The 22608-nt window shown below is 41.5% G+C and overlaps 1 protein-coding gene across 7 annotated transcripts in view; it reads right to left on the minus strand.

Annotated features, from left to right (window-relative positions):
- Positions 1–22608, minus strand: part of RUNX2 (RUNX family transcription factor 2) — a 322924-nt gene that overhangs the window by 233822 nt on the left and 66494 nt on the right. For all 7 annotated transcript variants that reach the window (XM_074333027.2, XM_074333024.2, XM_088795676.1 and 4 more), the window contains exon 3: positions 1067–1425. In XM_074333027.2, coding sequence (XP_074189128.2) covers positions 1067–1425 — 359 coding nt within the window. The remainder of the gene's footprint in view (positions 1–1066; positions 1426–22608) is intronic.

Below are 22608 nucleotides of genomic sequence, written 5' to 3' on the forward strand. Positions count from 1 at the left end.
TAAGTCCCTTAAAAATAATAATAAGACAAATCCGCAAAATTTCACCTTAGATTTCAAGGCGGGCGAACCGAAGGCATTTCACATGTTTCCCACATCCCCACCAGGCGGGGCGAGGCGGGGAGCCCAGTCCCGCGGGGAAGAGGCGGCCCGAGCCCCCGCCCCCTCAGCTGGCCCGCGCCTCCTGCACTTGAGGGTCCAGCGCCGCGGACTCCCGGGCTCCCCCGCCTAGGGGTGCGCGGCGACCCCGGCGGCCCCACCTTCCTCCCGGTAACGGGAACTGGCAGGAGTCTGCGAGCCTAGCAAACGCCCCCGTCCTGTCACCCTCCTCACACACTCCCCTAGTTCGTAGGTTTGCCCGCGACCCTCTTGGGCACCAGCAATGTGGCCCACGCGCTGCAGCCGGCACCCAGTGTCCCGCCCCGGGCGCGAACGCCCGACGCCGGCACCCCACGAACACCAACCCCCGAGCCCGGGAGGGGCCGGGGACGCTGAGGCTCAAGCCGGTCAGAGCTGAGGGCGCCGAGACCCGTGGAGAGGCGTTCGGCTGGGAGGGGTGAGGATAGGAGCGCGCGGAATCCCGGGGAGGGGAGGCGCGGGCAGCACTCGGTGCGGGGTCCGCGGGGATGCCCGGGGAGAAGGACGCGGGAGTCCACGGGGAGAATGCCAGGGATCCTCACCCCTGGGGAATGGGGGCGGGGAGGAGCAAGTCAGGGTGGCGACGCAGAGTGGGCACCTGGGGGCTATTGGGGGAGGGGAGACGGCTCAGAGGAGTGGGTTAGAACGTTGGCCCGGAGGCTGGAGGGGTGATGAACGGGTGAAGGGACAAGGACTGAGGTGGTGGCTGCGAGCACAGGTGGGAGAGGGAAGGATCTGCGCGGGGTCACTGAACCCTGGGCCCGCTGGAAGATCCGGAGGAAGAGGTCCATCCGGGGGTCTCTCGAGTCAGAGCCCCCAAGGTAGGAGGCCTCAGACGGCATTCGGGCCCTGGCCCCCGCGGTCACGGAGACGCCGCCGGGCAGGTCCCGCGGCGCCGGGCCGGGGGCGGGGGGCGGCCGCAGCTTCTTACCTTGAAGGCCACGGGCAGGGTCTTGTTGCAGCGCCAGTGCGAGGGCAGCACGGAGCACAGGAAGTTGGGGCTGTCGGTGCGGACGAGCTCGGCCGGGTGGTCAGCGATGATCTCCACCATGGTGCGGTTGTCGTGCGGCGGCCGCAACCGGGGTACCGCGGCCGCTGCTGCCGCCGCCGCCGCCGCCGCTGCCGCCGCCGCCGCCTCCTGCTGCTGCTGTTGCTGCTGCTGCTGCTGTTGTTGCTGTTGCTGCTGCTGCTGCTGCTGCTGCTGGGCAGCCACCACCGGGCTCACGTCGCTCATCTTGCCGGGCTGCAGGCTGCTGGAGGGGGGGCTGAAGCGCCGGCTGGTGCTCGGATCTACGGGAATACGCATCACAACAGCCACAAGTTAGCGAAGTGGCCGGGGGAGGGGGAGGAGGGTGGAAATGAGGGGCGAGGAGGAGGAAATTGGGGGGGTGGAGGCGAGACGGGGGAAAGGAGATGGAGGTGATGGGGCTGAGGAGGTGAGAAATCGAGTTCGTTGAAGCCGACTGCAGAGCGGAGTCTGATGGGGGCCAGCGGCGGCGATGCGGAGCAGTCGGGTTGGCGGGTGGGGGACCCGGGAGATTCAGATCTTTGCCGGAGACTTTGGAACACCCGGGGTGGCAGCTGCGAACGGGTGCGGTGTTGTATTTGGCCCGGGGAGGCGAAGGGGGGTGCTTCAGTTTGCAGCTTAGAGTGGGGTCCCTTGGGGCACCGCGTCCTGGGTGCGCTGGCGCCCCCTCCCAGTTCGAGTCCGCCGGTGGAGCTGAGTGAGTTCAGCAGTCCAGCCTGGGGACCCGCATAGCCGCGCGCTGCCAGCCACCGCCGCGCCGCGCGCAGCTACCCAGCTGCAGGCGTCCGCCCCGCTGCCGCCGCCTCCTCCGCGGCGGCCGCCGCTCCCCCCGCGCCGTCCGCCGCTCCCCCCGCGCCGGCTGCACGCTCAGATTCCTCCCGCGGCGGCTGCCAGCCCGGCTCCCCGGCTCGGTTCTTTCCTTTCCCTTCTTCTCTTCTCGCCCTCTCACCGCCACCTCCTTGCATCCACTCCCTCCTGCTATTTGCGAACCTCCCCTGACCCTCGCGCTTCGAGGTGCCAGGAGGTAAGTCGCGGGCAGCGGAGCTCAGGGCAACGGATCTCGAGCCTGCGAATCGCAGCCGCTGCCGCCGCCCGCCGGCCGCGAGAAGGAGCCCCCCGGACGCGGCGCGCAGCTTCCGAAGCCGCGAGAGGCGGCCCGGGTTTAGGGGGATCTCGCCTGGTCTCGTCCTCTTGCTTCTCCCCGCCTCCCCCAGGACAAGGAACCCGGTCTTGGTCGGACGAGATTGAAGCTGAGACGCCAGAGAGCCGCCGGCTGATCTGACTGTCGTTATTTTTCGTTGTAACTTCAGCAGAGGAGGAAGGAAAATTCTTGAGCGTCCCTGCTGACTTCTCAGCACTCCGCACCCTTCCCCCACCCCACCCCCCACCTCTGCCGGAGCGGCTCCCAGGGGAAAAAAAGATTTGTAGGGTTTGGGTGGTTTTTTGTCTTAAGTGACACACACACACACAAAGGGGGGACGCGTCAAAATAGTTTTTAGAAACTCAAGTGGGTGGCTAAACACTTTTTTCTTCTATATTCAAACTTGTCGTTCCTAGAGAACAAGGGTGAGGTGTTTTTTGTTTTTTGTTTTTTTAAGGACTGGGAAACTGTCATCTTGGTGATTAAAATAAGTTGCAAAAATCCTTGCTGAGGAAAAACCCCAGCAGTTTTCCATCAATTCAATCTTTTTAAGTCTATTCTGCATCTAAAACTAAGTCTAATGTCTTAACTTTCTTCCACCATTCTGGGGGGGAGGGGTGAGTAAAACTACAAAATAAAATATGCAAAATGCTTCAATGGCTATTTATTTATGTATTTATTTCCCAATGTGGGTTTAAAAAGCGACTTTGGATCCCCCAAAAAGTTGTGGTCTAGAGGATGAAGGAGCGCGGGGAAAAAGCGGCAGTTTTACCTAAAATGTGGTTTTTGGAGGCTAGGATTTCTAATGATTAGGTTTTTGTGGTTTATATAGACACGACTCTGGCTGAGGCGATCATTATGCTGATGAGACTCAGAAGCACGTGGGTGTCTCCGACCAGCCTCAAACTCTGAGCCTTCAAAACAAATAAAACAATGTGCGGCGCCCGCAGAAGCCGGGAAATCCGCCTGAGGCTATTGCACCCCTAAGAAGGGGGCACAAGGCCGGTTCCCCTCCACGTTGTGTACTGCTACATTCTTGCTTACTGTCAAACTCCTTTAAACCTTCCCAAGCTTTAAAATGGGTTTGCAAAAAGAATCATCAGTTGTCAAGTCTCAAAGATTCTTAATAGGGTAGCTGACACAGTAATAAGTGATTTTATAAAATGAAAAATTAGAATGCCTCCACCTCGAGGTATTAAGGAAGATAGTTGAATCATCACTCATTTCCCCCCATCTTATTTGAAACAATTCACGTACCCATTAATTCGTGTTTTTATAGCTCAGCGCAAACGCCTCTCTCACCCTGATAGCGACCTGCCACGACCCTCCCCCTCGGTTTTCATAGTATTGCTTCCACTCGCAAAGCGGACGCTGGAGGTCTGCGCTGTTGAAGGGCCTGGAAGAGCTTCGAAAGTGGGGAGTTGTGGGGGAGAGGACCTGGTGCCTGTCACAGACTCAGGAGCCTATCTATTTCTAGCGCAAGATGAACTTGGAGGGCTGTAGTTGTGTGGCCTGGAGACCAGGATTACCCTCTATAAAGCGACGTGCCAGCGACAGAGGGGCTTCCAACCGCGGGAGCGGTGGAGGGGAGGGGTGTGGCTAGGTGTGCGCCCTCGCGGGGATAAGGATGGGGTTCAGGGGACACTTCTGTGTCCTTCCTCTTTGGGCTTTATTTTTACATTCCCTTTCTCATTGATAGCTCCACGCCTCTCTTCCGTCTTTCCCTTTACCACTTTGCTCTCCATGTTCTCGCCTCTCCCTAAAATGCTCCCAACAGACGCAAGCCTCCTCACCGCGCCCCTCCAGCCTCCTAGGCTTTGCCACAGCCGCCTGCCATGCTCTTGGACTCCAAGAAGCATTCTGCGCCACCCATTATGACACCCCCTCCCCAACCTACTCTTCGCCCTCGGACTGCTGGCCTGCGGGCCCGCGCACGGAAGAGTGAGAAAACCCACTTATCCAGACGACCTTGATGCTCAGCGAGGTCCTGAGCCATCTCCTTGAGCGTGCGATTTTTAATTATCTTTTCGGTCACAGGGGAGAGCTCTAACCCTGGGCACCGCCGCGCTGCCTGCGCGCACCAAGGCGGAGTCTTACCAGAGCCGCAGGCGGCCGACCCGTGAAAGGAAGCCAGGCTTACCCCTCAAAAATAGTTATAGTTATAATAACAATAATAACAACAATAATAACGAGAAGGCATCCATTACTCTCCTACCTTACACACCCACTCACATGCACTCACACACACACACACTCTCGAACATCCACAAACACTCACAAATAGCACATACACAACTCACACACACTCATGGATTTTTTTTTTTTTACGTTTTTATTTATTTATTTATTTATTTTTTTGCCTTTTAGCGGGGCGGTTTTATTTTGGCCGCTTTGTACCACTGTCTCACAAAGATTGCTAACTTGTTCTGTTTTGTTTGTAAAGGTGTGGTGGCTGCAAAGGAGGGGAGAAGTATTAGGAAGTGGATTATTTCTGTGGTCAAAGGGAGATAAAAATTTAGTAACTACCATAGTAGGTGATATGTTACCCTCTCTGGGGTTGTCCTCGTCCTCCCAGGAAGTCCACAGAACAGGGAACTCCCAGAAAATTTGAAGACGCTAAATAACAGTCAATATTTCAAATATGGACGACCAAACAAAGCTGTTTTGAATAAGAAATTCTAGGCACTTTGAATTTAAGTAATCATCTTGGGGATTTTTTTCTCTTTCTTTCTCAATCGCTGTTTTGTTCTTTCTTTGTTTTACTTGGTGGATAGCAAAATATGCAGGCCTCAATGGTTGGGTATCTTGACTGTGGATTTTAATGGCAATTTAATCAATGGTGAATTATTTATTTTAATTAATCATATCCGGTAATTCAGCTTTATAGCCTTCCTTGGGCATCCTCTCTCCATTTCACATTTCACTGGAACTAATATAAGCAGCTCTTGGAAGTTTCTGGACTTGGATCCCTTAAAATATCCTACAGTTATTTATAATGTGGAAATGAAATTTTCCACTGAATACCCTAACAACATTTCAGGTATCTGGCACAGCAGATTTTCTGTCTCCTTTCAAAAATATCCTCTTGCTGAACATTCACACTCTCAACTGGAACTGACTGAGCCTGGAAATGATGATGTTTTGGCTCAGAGCATTATACTTAAAAGAAGAAAACATTTTTACAGACCCCTAAACCAAACCTCTCCTGGTAATAGTAGGCACATAGGAAAACCTTGAAATTTTACATGTGTGTATTTTGTGCTATAGTTTGAATGATCTCACTCAGGTTTAGGTTTTCTTCTACCCCAAAGTATTTGGAATGAATCAACCACTAGATTTCTCTTCAGAAATATGTATCTTTTCTGTTGTATATTATGGCATAAAAAGACCGTACATTTTTCTGAAAATGTGGCTACTTTGGAAGATATAAGCATAATTTTCCCCTTCATGTCCTTTAACACTTAGTATAACTGTTTAGTGACAACACCTGGTCATCCTGACTTTCCAAAGAAAATGAGATGTGAAATGATCAAGTTATTTATCCAGTCAAAGAATTGAATCCCCCCAACTGGGAACAAAATCTATGCTTCTTTCAGATTTCATCTTCTAACTCTTATACATTATTTTATATATTTTTTTTCTTGATGAAAGATGAAGAAGCCACTGTAAAATCTTAAAATTGTTTTCAATGGACCAGCTAATAAAGTGAATAACCTTTCAGACGTGTAACGGAAAATCATGGGCATACTGATGATCCCTAAAGTTTTTCATGTGTCGTAGGTGAAACTCTATAAACAGAACCATCTTTAGAGGCTTTTCCTTTGGACTGATCTAGTGAAAGACACCTATCTCTTGAAGAAGTAGCACTGCCACTGGACCAGGAGCTGTCATACTACAGCCCATGGGCCAGATAGGGCCTGATTCCTATTTTTGTATGACTCACAAGTTAAGAATGGGTTTTGCATTTTTAAATACTTGGGAAAAAATGAAAAGAAGAAGAATGATCATGATACATGCTAATGATGAAATTCAAATTTCAGTGTCCACAAATAAAGCTTTATTGGGCCACAGCTATATTCATTGTTTATGTATTGTCTGTAGCTGCCTTCACCTAAAAAAGCATAATTGTGTGGTTGTGACAAAGATTGTATGTCCTGCAAAGCCTAAAACATTGGATGTCTCCTTTTTTTCACAAAAATGTTTGCCAATTCCTGCCCTAAAGTGAAAGGGGTACAGGACCCTGGCTGAGTGCGACAGCAGACAGGAGTAGATGTCAAAAGACACTAGAATAGTGTGTGCATGATGTCCAGATTAGTTCTTTAACAGTGAAAAATACATCATTTAATTCTTTCCTGTAGAAAATGTTAGTCATTGAGACTAACAGTTTTTACTTAATAATTTTGGATGTGCCAAAGCAGACAGAAAAGAATGAGGAGTTGGTGCTTTTTCATGAGCTCCTTAAGAACAGTTAGTTGTCTGAAACCTCTCTATATGTCAGCATCTTCCATTGTCCTTCATAGTGGGAGCATATTAACTGCATAGATGAGAAAAAAATAAGAAACATCCATGTAGTCTGAACATGAAAAAATATAGGTAAGACTTTAATAGGTTTATTCTATCTGTTTTACAGATGATAATGAAAGAAACATAAACAAGCTTACCCAGAATATTCTGGTATACAATATTTTCACAAACCCTATACAGACTTTTAAGACAGTTAGCTTAAATAACTTAAGTGATCCCAAAGCTTTCTGACATGTTTTTCCATTTTAATTTTTATAGAGTTAAATACTGTCTGATTTGTTTTAAGCTCAATAAACTTTTCCCTTTGTCAATGGACCTATAATAATTTGCATGACTGTAATGAGAGATGAAATGTTTGTATTGGAGGGCTTAGCATTATAAAACCTTTCCTTGTTGTTCTAGTTAGCATTCCCATGGGCCATTTTCAGGCATTTATAAGAGAGCAGGCATTGTCATAAAAAGGCTGACACTTGACATGATCTTTCAGAACCACATTTATGGAGCACCTGTCAAATTGGCCTCCAGGAATGGCACTGACTAAAGTGACACATATTACGTTTGACTAAAATACCAACTTACTAAACGACACCCTATTTACCTGAAGAGACCAATGTTATTTCTTTAAAGGGTCTAATTTATTATCCAGGGGTCAGAGAAATAAAACTAATTTTCCCAAATCAACCCTTTGGTATTTTGGTGTTGGTAATTGTCCTATGGTGGTAGCAGTAATCTTTGAGAAGTAGTGGAATATTATATGTAAAAGTTAACAAAGGTCTTTGATGAAATATGAAATATCTAAGAACATCCTAAAATTATAGGTTTCCTATAGTAATTTAACCATTCTTTATGGATGTAACATGCATATTATATTCAAGGCCCCAAGGAAGGTGCTATCCAATTCTTATCCCACCGCCCAGGGTTCTAAAGCTTCACTTTATACCTTGGGATGGTGGACTGAACCATCTGTCCCCTTCTACACCCTGCCATCGGGGTGAGAAATGTAAACCATAATACTCTCAGTCCATCTAACAGAGTACAACAATCAGCATTTGCAGCATCTGGGCAGTGTGAGAAATTTGAAAGACAAACTAGAGAAGTAGGAAAAATAGAAGAGAAAAAAATTAAAATAGCAAGAGTTCAGTTTGGTCTTATTAGCTGCAATCCTAGGGGATGTAGTCCCAGGGAACCATCCTAAGATTTTCCTCCTCTGCATTTCATACTCAGAAACTATTCCTCCATTGATTTTTCCCCTGGGCTTCCCTGAACTAAGCTTTTCTCACAGAAAGTACTTTCATCTTCCCATCTAGCCATGATCAAGTTCTAGAAGCAATGATTCTTTCCTCTTCTTTGATTTCAAATGAATTATCGTTTGGTTGGACGGGATCTGTTCTTCAGCCACGTTCCTGAAAGTCACTATTTTTCTTCCAGAATATTTTTCTTCCCTAGGTGTGCCACTTATCAACTTATTGCCTCTCAGGTGCAGTTCATCTTATTTATCTGCTCCGCGAAAATGGATCTGGGCCCTTTAAATAAATCTTTTTACCAGCTGGCATTGACATTTTGTCAGTAGAGGGCATTGGAGAAACATTGTCAGAGGGAAGGGTTTAACTTCCTGGTTCCCTTGTGCTCAAACAGCAGGTTTCTGCAGCCCAGCACACACAGCTTCTCCAGCTGGTGGTTCCTGCAGCCCACGCACAAGGAGCTTACCCAGGGCCCAGCTCTGCAAACAGTGCCAGGCTCCTGCAGTGCACAGCTACCAGCAGCAGCTTCCCCCAGCACCCTCCCCCTTGGCGGTTTTGTACCAGTGTGCCTTTAGTGAAACACCTACTTGTGAACAGCTTTCCCCAGCACCCTAGAGGGCAGATTTCCAGCAAGTTCCACCAGTGCAACTTCTCTGCCATCCAGGGAGCCAAGGTTATGCTCTACCAACAAGGTGTGTTTCTCAGCCCTGGGGGAAGAAGGGAAAAGACTCTTCCTTGGTTGCTCTATTTCAGCCCTCGGGGTAATGGATGCTCTTACTCCTGTAGTCTTTAGAGTTCTCTTTACTTCTTCCTAGTCAGCTCTTTGCTAATCCAATCCCTTGTTACAGTCAATAATTCTTTATATTAAAATTTATTTGTCCAAATTACTGTGTGGTCTCTTTTTCTTATTGTCCCCAGGCTGATAATGCTAGGATTTCAATTTTCTGGCTGCTAAGATGTTCTTATTCATATTGGTTTCCATTTTGGGTCACTTTATTTGGGACACTATAAGATAAGCATTTCCAACATTACAGCACATGTATTAAATGATTTATCTCTACCTGATAGGTATGATAAGTACGAGGTCTGATCAAACAATAAAATCCCCCTCAAAGTACACCCGTTAGCTTTAAGCACACTTATCGCATCGTTCTTGCCACTTTCTGAAACAGTTCTGGAAGTCCTCTTTCATGAGTAAGACGTCTTTAGTTGTGCTGTCCTGGCTGCCTCGATGTCCTCAATCGATTCAAAACATTTACCTTTCATAGTCATTTTGATTTTGGGGAAGAGCTACAAGTCTCACGGTGCCAGATCCGGTGAATAAGGTGAATGAGGACACACCTTAATGTTTTTATTTTACAGAAATAGCCATAACAGAAGCGACTGTGACATGGAGCATTGTCATGATGATGATTTACCTCACACTTTAAAGCACACCTTCTCTCAACCGTAGCTCACACCCAACTGACTGCGCTAAACAAGCTGAAACTTGTCACACACTGTTACTAAGGTTGGATGCGCCACTTCCGGTATTGAAGATCCCTGCCTTTCTGTTGGATGGAACTCAGCAGCACCATTCACCATATTTTGAGATCACAATGGAAAGGCTCCGTGTCACACATCGCATCTGGCATACGGCAATTTCTGTCCAATGAAAATATTACGATGTGTCCTCATCCACCTTATTCACCAGATATGGCTCGGTGTGACTTCTGACTCTTCCCCAAAGTCAAAATGATTCAGGACATGGAGGTAGCCATGACAGCACAACTAAAGACACTAACAAAAGAGGACTTCCAGAACTGCTTCAGAAAGTGGTAAGAATGAGGGGATAAGTGTGTTTGAAGTGAGAGGGGGCATTTTGAAGGGGATTAATGGAAATGTGTCTTTTACTGTAATACATTTTTTTATTTAAACATTCACCGTATTATTTGATCACACCTCATAATACCGTATTTTGCTGTGTATAATGTACACTTTTTTTGCCCCAATTTGTGAGGGGAAAATAAGGATGCATATTATACATGGGTTGTACTAATTCCATATCTATATAAATGTTTTTATTTCTTTTATTTTTGCTTATGACCTAAAAGTGTAATTCTAGAAATCAATAACAATATTCATATGCAAAATAATACCCTGGAATATAATCATCAGTTTTGTGGAACTTACGATTAACTTGCAATGATGAAGAGTTCTTGGCCTTCTATGATGTGTAAATATCGTAAATTTGTTACCGGTACATAAAATTTCTTGTACCTTGTATCTGTTCTTGAGTTTTGTAATTATTTGTTACATAAAATTTCTTGTACTATAATGTGTTAAAAAATAAATGCTAAAATTTCTTTTTAATACAGAAAAACAAGTACTTAAATGTAAACAAATAAAAATTTGAATTAAAAAATTAAAATGAAAGATTTTTTTCCCCTCAAAGTTAGGGCCAAAAACATGGTTGCACATTATACAGGGGAGTGCATTATACGTGGCAAAATATGGTACTTAGAAGACATATATTCTTAACTGAAGAAGGTATGGACAGAGAGTAGAGGTAAAATTGGTCAATATTTCCTCCCCAGAGTCCTTTTGACACCTTCCATGAGAACTCATAGGCCACACTTCTGTTAAAATATACGTAAATAAAATCACATGCAAGAATTCCAAAGCTGCTTCATGGGTCTAGCTGATAAAAAGCAAGAGTCAGGGAAAGTGGATATGTATCTTGCAGGATCAAAACAGCAAAATGATACCACCACCCAGGAAAGGAGGGGAGCAGGATTAGATGCTGCTCCCTTCAAGTACGCCTTATTGTACTTAAAGCCAGAGACTAGGCAATGCTATGACTCTGTAGTAAAATAAACCAGAAAATATGAGCTTAAACAAAATAAATAGACTTAGCACTGCTACTTTTCTCCCCGCTTTTAATATGCTGTATACACCTTGAATCTCCATGAGAACCAGAATACACTGTTTCCTAAATTTATTTAAGTATCGCTTGTGAGCAGATTTAAAGGTCTTTGAAGTATTTTAAGAAAATACTGAGATAATCAAAGTGGGAAAAAAATTTTGGTTGGAACATTAAAGGGGCCATCCTGTCTGGAAGGGAATGTTTTAAAGTAGTGGGGAAACGAAGTTGGCCAGGCTGCTTATAGCTAAGTCACAGAGAATCTTGGTACTATGATTGCTACCTTTGAACACAGGAACAAGAGGGAGCATGTTCAGGCTGCTTTTAGAATCCATGCTATCGGGCCCTGTCCTGCTATTCCAGTCGATTACCCTGGTTGGTCTGAACAGGAGAGTTGAACGGAAGCCTCTCTGGGCAGAGCCAGTAGTAGAGTGAGACAAAAGAATCTCACAAGTGCAGGGTTGGACCTTACCTTTATTTAAACTTTTGATACATTGTTCATCATGGATCTTTTGATCTAAAATTGGATTTTTAAGAATATTGCATTATAGTATTATCTTGAATAATGGGATCCTTGGAACCCCCTTTAAATTTTGCACCCAAGGCCAATGCCTCAATTTTTTTCATCCTAATCCTGGCCCAGCCCTAGCTCTGTGGATATAGGGAAATTGCAGAGTGATTCCTGACTTGTCTGCTTTGTCATCACCTTTCGTTTTTTTCATATATTACTAAATGTCAATACAAATTGCAATAATTTCACATTCTCCCACAAAAGAACACATAACTTTCAGTACCTAACTGAGGTTTCGATAGCAGATGTAACAGAAGAGTTTGACCTTCAATAACATGTAAGGGTAGCTGTGTGTGTGTGTGTGTGTGTGTGTGTGTGTGTGTGTGTGTGTGTTTACCTGGTTATTACTCCTTGGCAACAAAAATACTGATCATCTGCTCCTTATGTAATCTTAAAAAAGTGAAGATGTGCCTTCTTTGTTGTTTAACTCCATTTTAGATCTTAAGTTTTATTTAAATAAGATATGCTGCAAATACAATGCATTTAGAGCCTGTTACCTTTCATTTTTGTTAAGTATACCTTTGGTGTTATAATTAAATTCTTTTAATAAATTAAATGGATTCCATCATCAAATCTTTTCAAGAGTTTTATAAAAGACAATCCCTATTGGGGCCACTGTGAAAGTAAACTTACACCCAAGTGGAAAAAAATTAATATATAAAAAAAGGAGAAAAATAAAGCTTTTACTTGGCCAGTGTTCTTTCCTCTGTCAATACAGTTCTTTTTTCTGTTAATTCACATCTTTGCCCAAAGAATATATTTATTTCTATTTCCTAAGTCAAACCTCTAACTTTCCATAGTTTTTGATGACCAGGCTTGAGACTTAGCCATGACATGTTGATTCCTAGGCGTTCTGAAACAGGATTTCTCACACGCCTTAAAATGTAACTCCTTACTTGGTTGTTCCTAGCAAGCCTTACTTAGGATTTCGACCTCGACCTTTAAATCCGATTTATATGTACATGGCTCATCAACAAATCTGAATCCCTACTGGGTGACCCTATTCTCATTATTTTCAAGTGAGAAAGAAATTCATGAACTATTCCAGATCTTCATCAATTCACTTAGTGTAAAGCTTATTCTTCTCCATGATGGCTGAAAATGTGTGTTGTGTCTAGTATTTTCATTGAAAGAGTCTTTCTTCTGTTTTTAATTTGCTTCACTTCTGTTTACCCTTATTGAAGGGTATTATTATGGTACGCCTCTAAATATGGAAACGAGTTGTGTTACAATTTACTATATATTGTCATAGTCATTATTTTTTCTCCATCTTAGTTAATAGTACCACCGTATACAGGATTGTGAGTTCCATACTGGTAAGGACTATATTTATCTGATTTACAAATAATCTGAAACCGCACCACTGAAGAGGTGTAGGAAATACCATTCCTACTATATTCCATGTGTACACGATGTGAATAGTATCCCTGGAATAGTGTGATGTGGTCGCCCTAGAGAGCCCCACAGCTAGCATCAGCCCTGCTATGTGGTATGTGATGGATATATATTAGTTGATTGAATGAATGAATAGTCCCACTTAGGTAGAAACTTGGGTGTTATGATAAATTAAACTTCTCCATCATTTTCCACTTCTAGTCTATCACCTAATTCTATTAATGTTACTTCCTGAATATCATTCATGTCTATTTTCTTTCCATCTCCACTATCACTGCCTTAGTTCAGGCTTCTATCGTCTTGATTCTCAACTGCAGGAGAATTCTAACTTGTCTCCCTGCCTCCATTCATGATCATCTCAATCCCAATCCATCCTCCATGTCATCATCGGAGTTCTCTTTTTAGGATATAATTTCAATCATGTTATTGCATTGCTTAAAACTCTTTGGTGGTTCCATATTATCTAGCATGCAGGATAAGCCCCTTTGCGGTCTGGCTTTTTCAAGGTATCATCACGGAACCACAAGCGTTAAAAGGTGAAACCTAAATTTGAAAATAAATACGAAAAACCTCAACCCACACATCTCCTAATTTCCCTTGTCCCAAACTCAGCCACATTTTTCTCTCTCTTATTCATCAGTGCTTTTGGAATTTGCATTTACTTCCATTACTGCACTCATCACCTGACTTCTCTGTTCACATAAATGTCTCCCCAATAGAATGTAAGTTCCTTGAGGGCAGGGATTCGTTTTATTCATCTTTAATCCTTAGCACTCAGCATAATGTCTAGAATACAATAAGTGCTCGCAAATATTTGTTAAAATGAATAAAATATTTTAAAATATTTGTTAAAATGAATAAATCCACTTAAAATTCTATTTAGGCCTGAATTTTCTGTCCTTTAAAATATAACTTTCATGTTCTTAAATTTTATGGTTCTGTCTGAAATTATCAAATATTGATGAGGATGTGGAGTGATGGAAACTTTGTTGCATTTTATTGAAAATGTGAATTGGGGAAAAAGACTTGGGATAATAGTTTAGCATTATCTAATAAAGCGGAAGCTGCTTATGTTCTGTGACTTAGCAATTCTACACCGAAGTAACTACTCTAGTTATGAAACACATGGAGAATGACAATATTTTGGATGTCATACTGGAGTAAGAAATGAGTGGCTCTAGCCACCTGAGCCCATGCTTTGTCCTTGAGTGTTTAGGGATCGATATCTCAGCACCTGTGCTGTAGTGGTGGTCTTCAAAACCAGTGTGGTTTACTGTATTATTTAAGAATATTCATTCTGCTTTAGAAAATAAGAGAAACAAATAACGCAGACAAGTGAAACTAAATATAGAAGCAAGTAGCTTGTGAGACATGTCTGACATACAGGAAGTAGAGGATATGTGTACTTAAAACAATTGGAAGGTATAGAAGGACCAAGCACATCAAATATTCAGAATGCACTAAATATATCTGAGGCAATCAATATTCCTAAGATCTTAAATTGGCACCCCATTGGTGACATTTTGGCCCTTGTGTCCTCTGCCCTATAAACTCTAGCTGCTCATCAATCTAATTTGCAAGCTACAACTGTGTCCAGGTGTACCATAAGCAAGTGTGGATTGGTTCTAGACCCCTGTCTTCTGGAGAGTTCTCTTGCATAAACATCAACTCTAGCTTATAACCACACCAATGAGGAAAGGTTAATGCATCAGAGAAAGAGATGAGATTTATGAACTTTGCATAATTCAGAATTTAGGTAGTAGACGCCTTCCACCCTGCTTGCACCTTATCCTGAATGTATTAATCAGCAGCATCTCTATCCCCTTGCTTCTTCTCCCTCTGCTTTCAATTAATTCAATAAATTGTTCCAATATATGGTGATGGAATGAGAACTGACACTGGGGGTGAACACACAATGTGATACATCGATGATGTATTACAGAATTGTACACTTGAAACCTACGTAACTTCACTGACCATTGTCACCCCAATAAACTTTGATTAAATAATAAAAATAATAATAAATTATGTGATGTGAGCATCTTAATCTGATCTGTAAGGCTTTTGTTTGGTGACAACTAGCTTGCCTTAGTGCTCTTAGAGGCTACCATTGCATCAATATAATTTCTCCCATAATGTTGGGTTACATATACCCCTAACAGGACGTGAAAACTTTCCAGGAGCACAGATAGTTTTAAGAATTAATTTCAAAATCCTTAAAGTCATATATACTCCTTCCCAAAAGTGATCTGCCTGGGAACTTGCCTGTGCTTCTCGTTTTCTCTCCTTACATTTTCCTTTTCCCATTTCACATAAGAAAGGATACCTCCTGGCTATCTCTCCTTCTTATTGTGCATTGCCTCAGGGCATTAAAAAAAGGTGGGGGGTCGGGGGGTACCCAGAAGGCAGAAGCATGGTGGGACCACCTGAGGATCTGGGCACCACAGAGGGAAGGGTTATTTAGTATAATATGGAGCCACAGAGGTAATATAGCAACTGCTTGTGACATTACCTAAGGCTGAGTGAGAAGGGAAGAAATTCTCTGGCTTCCCCCTTCCATCTGTCCTCTAATCTTCCACTAGTGCCTCCATTTTCTAACCTGATCTGGGAGCTAGTTGGTGAGGAAGGCTGAGAAAACTAATTCCCTGAAATACACAGCAGAACAGGGTAAGGGGAGACAGACAAGTAACCAGTGTAGATGTGAACCTAAAACTGAGTAAGCAGTATGCAGAAGAGTGAAATTAGGTCCTTACCTCACGATGTACACAAAAAGTAACTCAAAATGAATCAAGGTTCTAAATGTGAAAGCTAAAACTATAAATCTCTTAGAAGAAAAAAATAGGTATAATTTTTGTCACTATGGATTATAGTGGTTTCTTAGCTATGGTACCTAAAAGACAAGCAACCAAAAAAAAAAAAAAAACTAGATAAATTGGACTTTATCAAAATTAATAACTTTTCTGCTTCAAAGAACATTATTAGGAAAATGAAACTCACAAAATCGGAGCAACTATTTGTAAATCATATATCTGATAAGAATCTAAGATTCAAAATACACAAAGGACTCTTATAACTCAACAACAACCAAAAAAAAAGGGGGGGCAAACAACCCAATTTAAAAGTAGGCAAAGAATCTGAATAGACATTTCTCCAAAAAAGAAATGCAAATGGCCAATAAACATATGAAAAGATGCTCAATATCATTAGTGATTAGAGAAATGCCCATCAAAACCATGAGATACTATTTCATACCAGGATAGCTGTAACAGAAAAAGATGGGCAATAAAAAGTGTTGGAGAACACGTGGAGAGACTGGAACCTTGCTAGTGGGAATATAAATATTGTAGCCACTGTGAGAAACAGCTTGGCAGTTTCTTAAAAAGTGAAACAGAAAATTACCATAAAATACAGTAATTACACCCAAGAGAAAACAGATGTTCACACAAAAAGCCTGTACAGAGATATTCATAGTAGCATTGTTCATCACATCCAAAATATGGAAACCACTCAAATGTCTATCAACTGGTGAATGGACAAATAACTGTGGTATATCCATTCAATGGGATATTATTCAGTTATTAAAAAGGAATGAAGTACTGATACATGCTGCAACACTGATGAACATTGAAAACATTATACTAAGTGAAAGAAGCCAGGCACAAAAGACCACATATATGTTGTATGCTTCCATTTATATGAAATGTCGAGAATAGAGACAGAAAGTAGATTATTGGTTCCAGGGGACTAGTGGGGAGGGAGTAAAGGGGAGTGACTGCTAATGGGTGTGGGATTTCTTTACAGGATAATGAAAATGTTCCGGAATTAGATAGTGGTAATCATTGCACAACCTTGTGAATAAACTGAAAAACCACTGAATTGTCCCCTTTAAAAGAGTGAATTTTATGGTGTTGAAATTATACCTCAATTTTTAAAAATTAAATTTAAAAAAATGAATGAGTGGGCCCACTGTTTTTCAGAGTTCTATTGGGAGAAAGGAGCTATAGCACTTCTGTTGGAAAATTATTCCCTAGAGGAATCTGGACATATGTGCTCTAAGAAAATATATGAATATCCACAGCAGCACTGGAAAACTTCAGCAGTGAAAGGATAAATACATTTGGGAATATTAGGTCACAGAATACCATCAACGGTGAAAATGAATGGGCGATAGCTACACACAATATCATGGATGAATCTCAAGAACCTAATATTGCATTACAACAACAAACCGCTTGAGTATAAAGACATGGAGGAGAATGATCACAGCAATGTTTTTCATAACAACCAGAAAGGAAACTAGTCGCCCAAAATCAACAGGGGAATGAATGGATAAATAAATTGTGATACATTGACACAATGGAACACTATGAGGAATGAGAATGGAGTTCCTCTACATGGAACAATAAGGATGAATCTCATTTTAAAAATGTTAAATGAGGAAGACAGAAATCAAAGAGTGCCTGTTGTATGATTCTCTTCACATAAAATACAAAACCAGGAAAACTAATCTACAAGATTAGAGGGATAGTGGTTACCGCAGACAGAAAGTAGGTGGCCGACGGGGGCTTCTGGGATGCCGATAACGCTCTGGTTCTCTCTCTAGCTCAGGGCAGGTTAAATAGATGTATTCACGTGTGGAAACTCATCAAGCAGCACACTTATGATGTGTACAGTTCTCTGTATTTAATGTATCAAATAGAAGTTCAAAAAGAAAAAACGAGGCGCTAAAGAATTAGTGAAGTATGAAACCATGTATATGGAATTCAATACCACACAAAATTAAATAATACATTGGAAAAACTAATATTTGGTAAAGTTATTTTGAAAAATCAAGGGAATGATAGACCCCAGATTCAAGCTTTGATTACCTCTGAAGTGGATCAAAGACCAGATCAGGGTTTTACACGTATCAATAATGTTTTATTTCACATGCAGGGTGGTAGGTATACAAGTATTCATGTATCGCTATTCTTTACACTCAATGATATTTTATAAATACTTTTGATACTACTCAGTATTTAATAAAAGCTATTTTTAAAAACTCTATGGTTCTGAATACCAAAGTCGATAACTTAAAGCACATATACTTCCAAATGCTGGGTTGGGCTGGAGATTGGTTTAAAATTTTTGTCATTGTTTTTAATATCTTTAAATACTATTAATTACTCTATCCGTAGAGTCAAGATATGAGAAAGCCAACGTTTCTAGTTAAATCCTATGTGAACCAGTTAGCAAAAGACAAAATCAATCTATTCGTCAATGTCCAAGTGAAAGCAGTTACTAATTCAGAAGAATTGTATTCCCAAATTTTGTTTGCAAAAGTATATTTAGGGGTTGGGAACATTTTCCCACAAAATGATGTTATAAATATTCGTCAAATTCCCATCGAGCCCAGGAAGGCCTATTTAGCTTGGAATATAACTAAATATAATACTAAGAGTCTTATACTCTTCCATCAGCTCTGTGGAAAATGAGGCCCAATTTCTACCTGAAAAGTGAGGATGCGAGAAGATACCAGCTACCGTGTTATTCCCAGCCCGCCAATCAGTGATCTTTCTACTGTCGTATCTAGGATGAGAGCTTTCCACCCCAGTTAGTTTCCCTCCTTGTGAAGGGAAGCCACCGAGGCAGCAGAGGATGTGTGCTCCGCGGCACAGCAGAGGAGTTGTAGAACACGTTGCAGAAGTCGAGCACGGTTATATTATGGACTGCCTTGAAAGCTTCCCAGAATAGTTGAAAATGTATGAGCTAGGTAGAGAGATGACTTAATAAAAAGTGAGCTGTCAGTCATTGAGGTTGGTGCAAAAGTAATTGCAGTTTTTGTAGGTAAATAATTACAACCTAATACTACGTACTGAGGATTTTCTCTAAGTCGTTTACATACATAAACTCACATATTCCTTACAACAACTTCGTGAAGTAGGTAATTTAATACCCTCATTTTCAGATGAAGAAACTGAGAGGCAGAGTAGTATTTCACCAAATGTCACACAACTAGTAAATGTGTGTAAAACCACATGTGAACCCAGGCTACTGATTTGTAGTATCTATGGTGTAAATCCTCCTGATATGCGTGACCTTAAGCTACCAACACGATGTCACCAAACATTGGGTTGAAACGAGATATGCACAGTTGGCTAGCAAACTGATATGGGCCGGCGCTAGTGCAAAATTGAACAAAGATTTACAAGTGCTTACCGTATACAAGAAGTACTACGCTAAAACAAAAAATTATTTAAGCTCCCATTTTAGCCCTTATGGTAGTGATAGTGTGAATGGAGAGACAATATTTACAGTCATAAAATATTGAATAAAACATATATTTGTAATTTTATAACAGGAATAATAGTTCACATTTATTTGCCAAATAATAGCAGTGAAAAAAATAGTAATGGCCTCTATGAACAAGTAAGGTTTCATGGAGAATTAATAAGTCATTGCAGAGTTTACATGGGTGGAGAGGAAAGCATTCTAAACAGGGGGTTAGAACATAAAGTGCTCTTTAAGTGAATTAAGGTTCTTTGAAACTAGCTCATGTCACAAAATCAGGCCAAAGAAAAATTGTAGAACCTCTCTCAATGGAAATTTTTCCAGTGACCTGCATCAGTTTCAACATTGATCTGACAAGAGGCAGGGGAATGAACCAGATGACCTTTTGAAATCTTTTCCAAGCTTTCTAGTTCTTTCAGTGATAACTCATTAGCCTTCCTGATCTTATGTCTCTATCTCTGCCTTTCCAGAAATGCATTAATGAAGAGAGCATTGAAATTCAATCTTTCAGAATGCAATGTTCTATTTCTGGAATGCTGCAAATTTTCCTCTGGCTAAAAAATGAATTTCACATCCATTTTTGTTTAACTGTGAGTGATTGATCAGGTTGGTCTGTTATGTTGATGTCTAGTGTGTTGCTGACAGACAGCCTGAGAACTATAAATTCTGTTGAATTGCATGGATATTAAAAAAAAAAAAAAAAGGTCAGGTTAGTATCAATTGATAACACCATCAAAGAAGGGATAAGCTATTAGAGGAAGGGGAGCAGAACGCAGGTTTCACACAGGCTTTTCCCTAACCAGGGAGAAAGAGGAGAACCACCACTGAAGGGCACAGCGGAAGGAGTAGTGGAGAGGCAGGGACTGGGGATGGAGACATCTTAGAGGAGGAGACAGTTTCAAGAAGGCGGGTCCTTTGTACACTTGGCAGTTCCTTGTGCCTGGGACACTTTTCTCCAGAATATCTACTCTCCCATCCTTTCAAATGTCATCTTCTCAGTGAGGTCTTCCCAGACCATGCATTTGAAACAGCAAGTCTCCCCCTCCCCCTTATGTCCCTTTCTCTTTTTCATTTCTCTCCATTTCTTTAATAATTTATGATTTGGTATGTATTTATCTATTTATTTATTTGATTATAGTCTGTCTTCCCTCTTGCCTCAGCTCACACATACAGTGCAGTAGAATGGCAGTCACAAGAGCTTCTCAGTTTTCTTTCCTGCTAATCCTCAGCACCTAGAACAGCGATTTACACTCAGTAGGCACTCAACAAACCGTAGTTTGAACACAAATAAATGAAGAAGGGGTGATCAAATGTAGCTGAGATGCTCTAGTTCCTAGAATAGCCGACATCTGCAACACTAGTGAGCTAGGTTAAGCATACCTGTACTGATTATAAAGAAAATCAAAGTGATTAAATGTGGAAGAAGATAGCTTAAGCCCACTGCCAACCACTGCAGAAAAACAAAAGAAATCCTTAAATCCTATTTTTGTGTTGATGAAACAGCTAATGCAATGAACTTGGGCCTTACTATGAGGTTGATGTGATTATATCCTTGTGTTTTATAATTCTAAGAAAAATGTCCTGTGAATGTGGGTTACTTTTTAAAATTGCATATGCCTGGCAAAATGTTTTGCAGACATTGTGGTAACGGTATTTTTTTTTTAAATCTACTTTTATGCCTTTCTAAAAAAGGACTATTAAATAGATATTTAAGTATCAATTGTTATATCCAAGATTTTTAAAACATGCTTTATATAACTGATTATTATCTTTTGGCATTTATAAGAAACTCTATAAAATACCTAAAATATTCAGTGAGAAATATACAAAATATTATATATTTATTTAACCAACTTGGGTGAAACCATTTCAGGGTTCTTTAAAATCTATTGTATTCTTCTGCTTAAATATTGGTTTCAAATAACTTGCTCTGGAGACATCCTGATATTGATTGGTTTTTCATAATTCAGCTTGTGGTGTAATGATTTTTGCAATTCCAAGCTCAGTAAAAGGCAATTTGCGAAATGTTCCAGTTGCTAAGGGAAAAATTATTTTGAAATTCCCATTTATATTACCTTCAGCTAAGGAAGTAGATAAGTTAAAAGAGGATAAGGGCTGCTTGAATTGTTTTCAAGAAAGTGAAGTGATAAACTTTTAAATGAGTAAAGACAATTTGTGGACAGCAAGAAGAATATGCACAGTGAAATATGTACTATTATGTACACTCTGTGAGCATAATTAACCAACATCTCCCACCCCTTACATTATCTAATTTATTTCGCATAATTAACCAACATCTTCCACCCCTTACATTATCTAATTTATTTCTCATGGAGTAACAGATGTGGAATGGGACATTTCTTGATGCGCCAGAAGTAACTACTATAATACAATCCAAGGCACTAGGACCCAAAGCTGAAGACAAAGAGAAATTGGATATTCATATCATTATTGTTTGGATTGACAAAGATATATGAGTTCTGTTTGTGCCAAGTGGGCATTACAGAAAATAACAGTATTGGAACTATCTGGACAGTAGCTCATTTAAGAGGACTGTCACTGGGGGGGGTTGAACTGGAAATGGGGGAGAAGGGAGGCCATTGGAAGAGGCTGAGTTTCCCCATTAGGTAAATGTACTGGGTTTTGAATGCCTGTGGCTCATTAGCCAGATAAGCAAGGACCCCCAACCCTCAGTCACATGAACAGGTTTTGCCCTCTTTTCATTATCCAATTGATCAATTACTGGTTACAATTTTTAAAAACCCACATTATCCAATTTAGTTCTCATGGCAATTCTGTGAGGTAGGCATGTATTTAAAATCATACGTCTTTTTCAGATTAGGAAACTTGGAAATGGACTCAGAGAAGTTTGTAGAGTGAATACAAGCTCACACAGTTAGTGAGAAAGCCAGGACTTATACCAACTTTTTTTGGCTTCATATGCCCTCATGTATGTATTCAGTATCTCTTATGGACAAGGCACTGTTAATTTCATTACAGAGTAAATGTGTGTGTGTGTATATATATGAATGATAGTTCTTGTTCTTAAAGAATTCTTAAGGAGTTCTCTTTAGCGGACGATCTTAAGCATCTTGGGTGAGAAGATAATAAAGGGAGGAGATAATGCCACAAAGAAAGGTAAACAGCTTTCCATTAGAAATGAACAGAAATGTTGGCAGGGTGGTTTCCCTACTGTGGAGAAGCAGAGAGAATAGGATAGATGGCTGAAAAACTTGGCAGAGAGATGGAAGGGATTTTTTCTGTTTTTCCCAATATTTTATTAAGAAAAATTTCAAACAACCAGAAAAGTTGAAAGAATTTTTACAGTGAACACTCATTTACTTACCCAGATTCTACATTAATATTGTATTACACTTGCTTTATCACATATCTGTATATCTA

Source organism: Rhinolophus sinicus, chromosome 2 (genome assembly GCF_057876585.1).
Source record: "Rhinolophus sinicus isolate RSI-liver-muscle chromosome 2, RSI-T2T, whole genome shotgun sequence".
Taxonomy (NCBI): domain Eukaryota; kingdom Metazoa; phylum Chordata; class Mammalia; order Chiroptera; family Rhinolophidae; genus Rhinolophus; species Rhinolophus sinicus.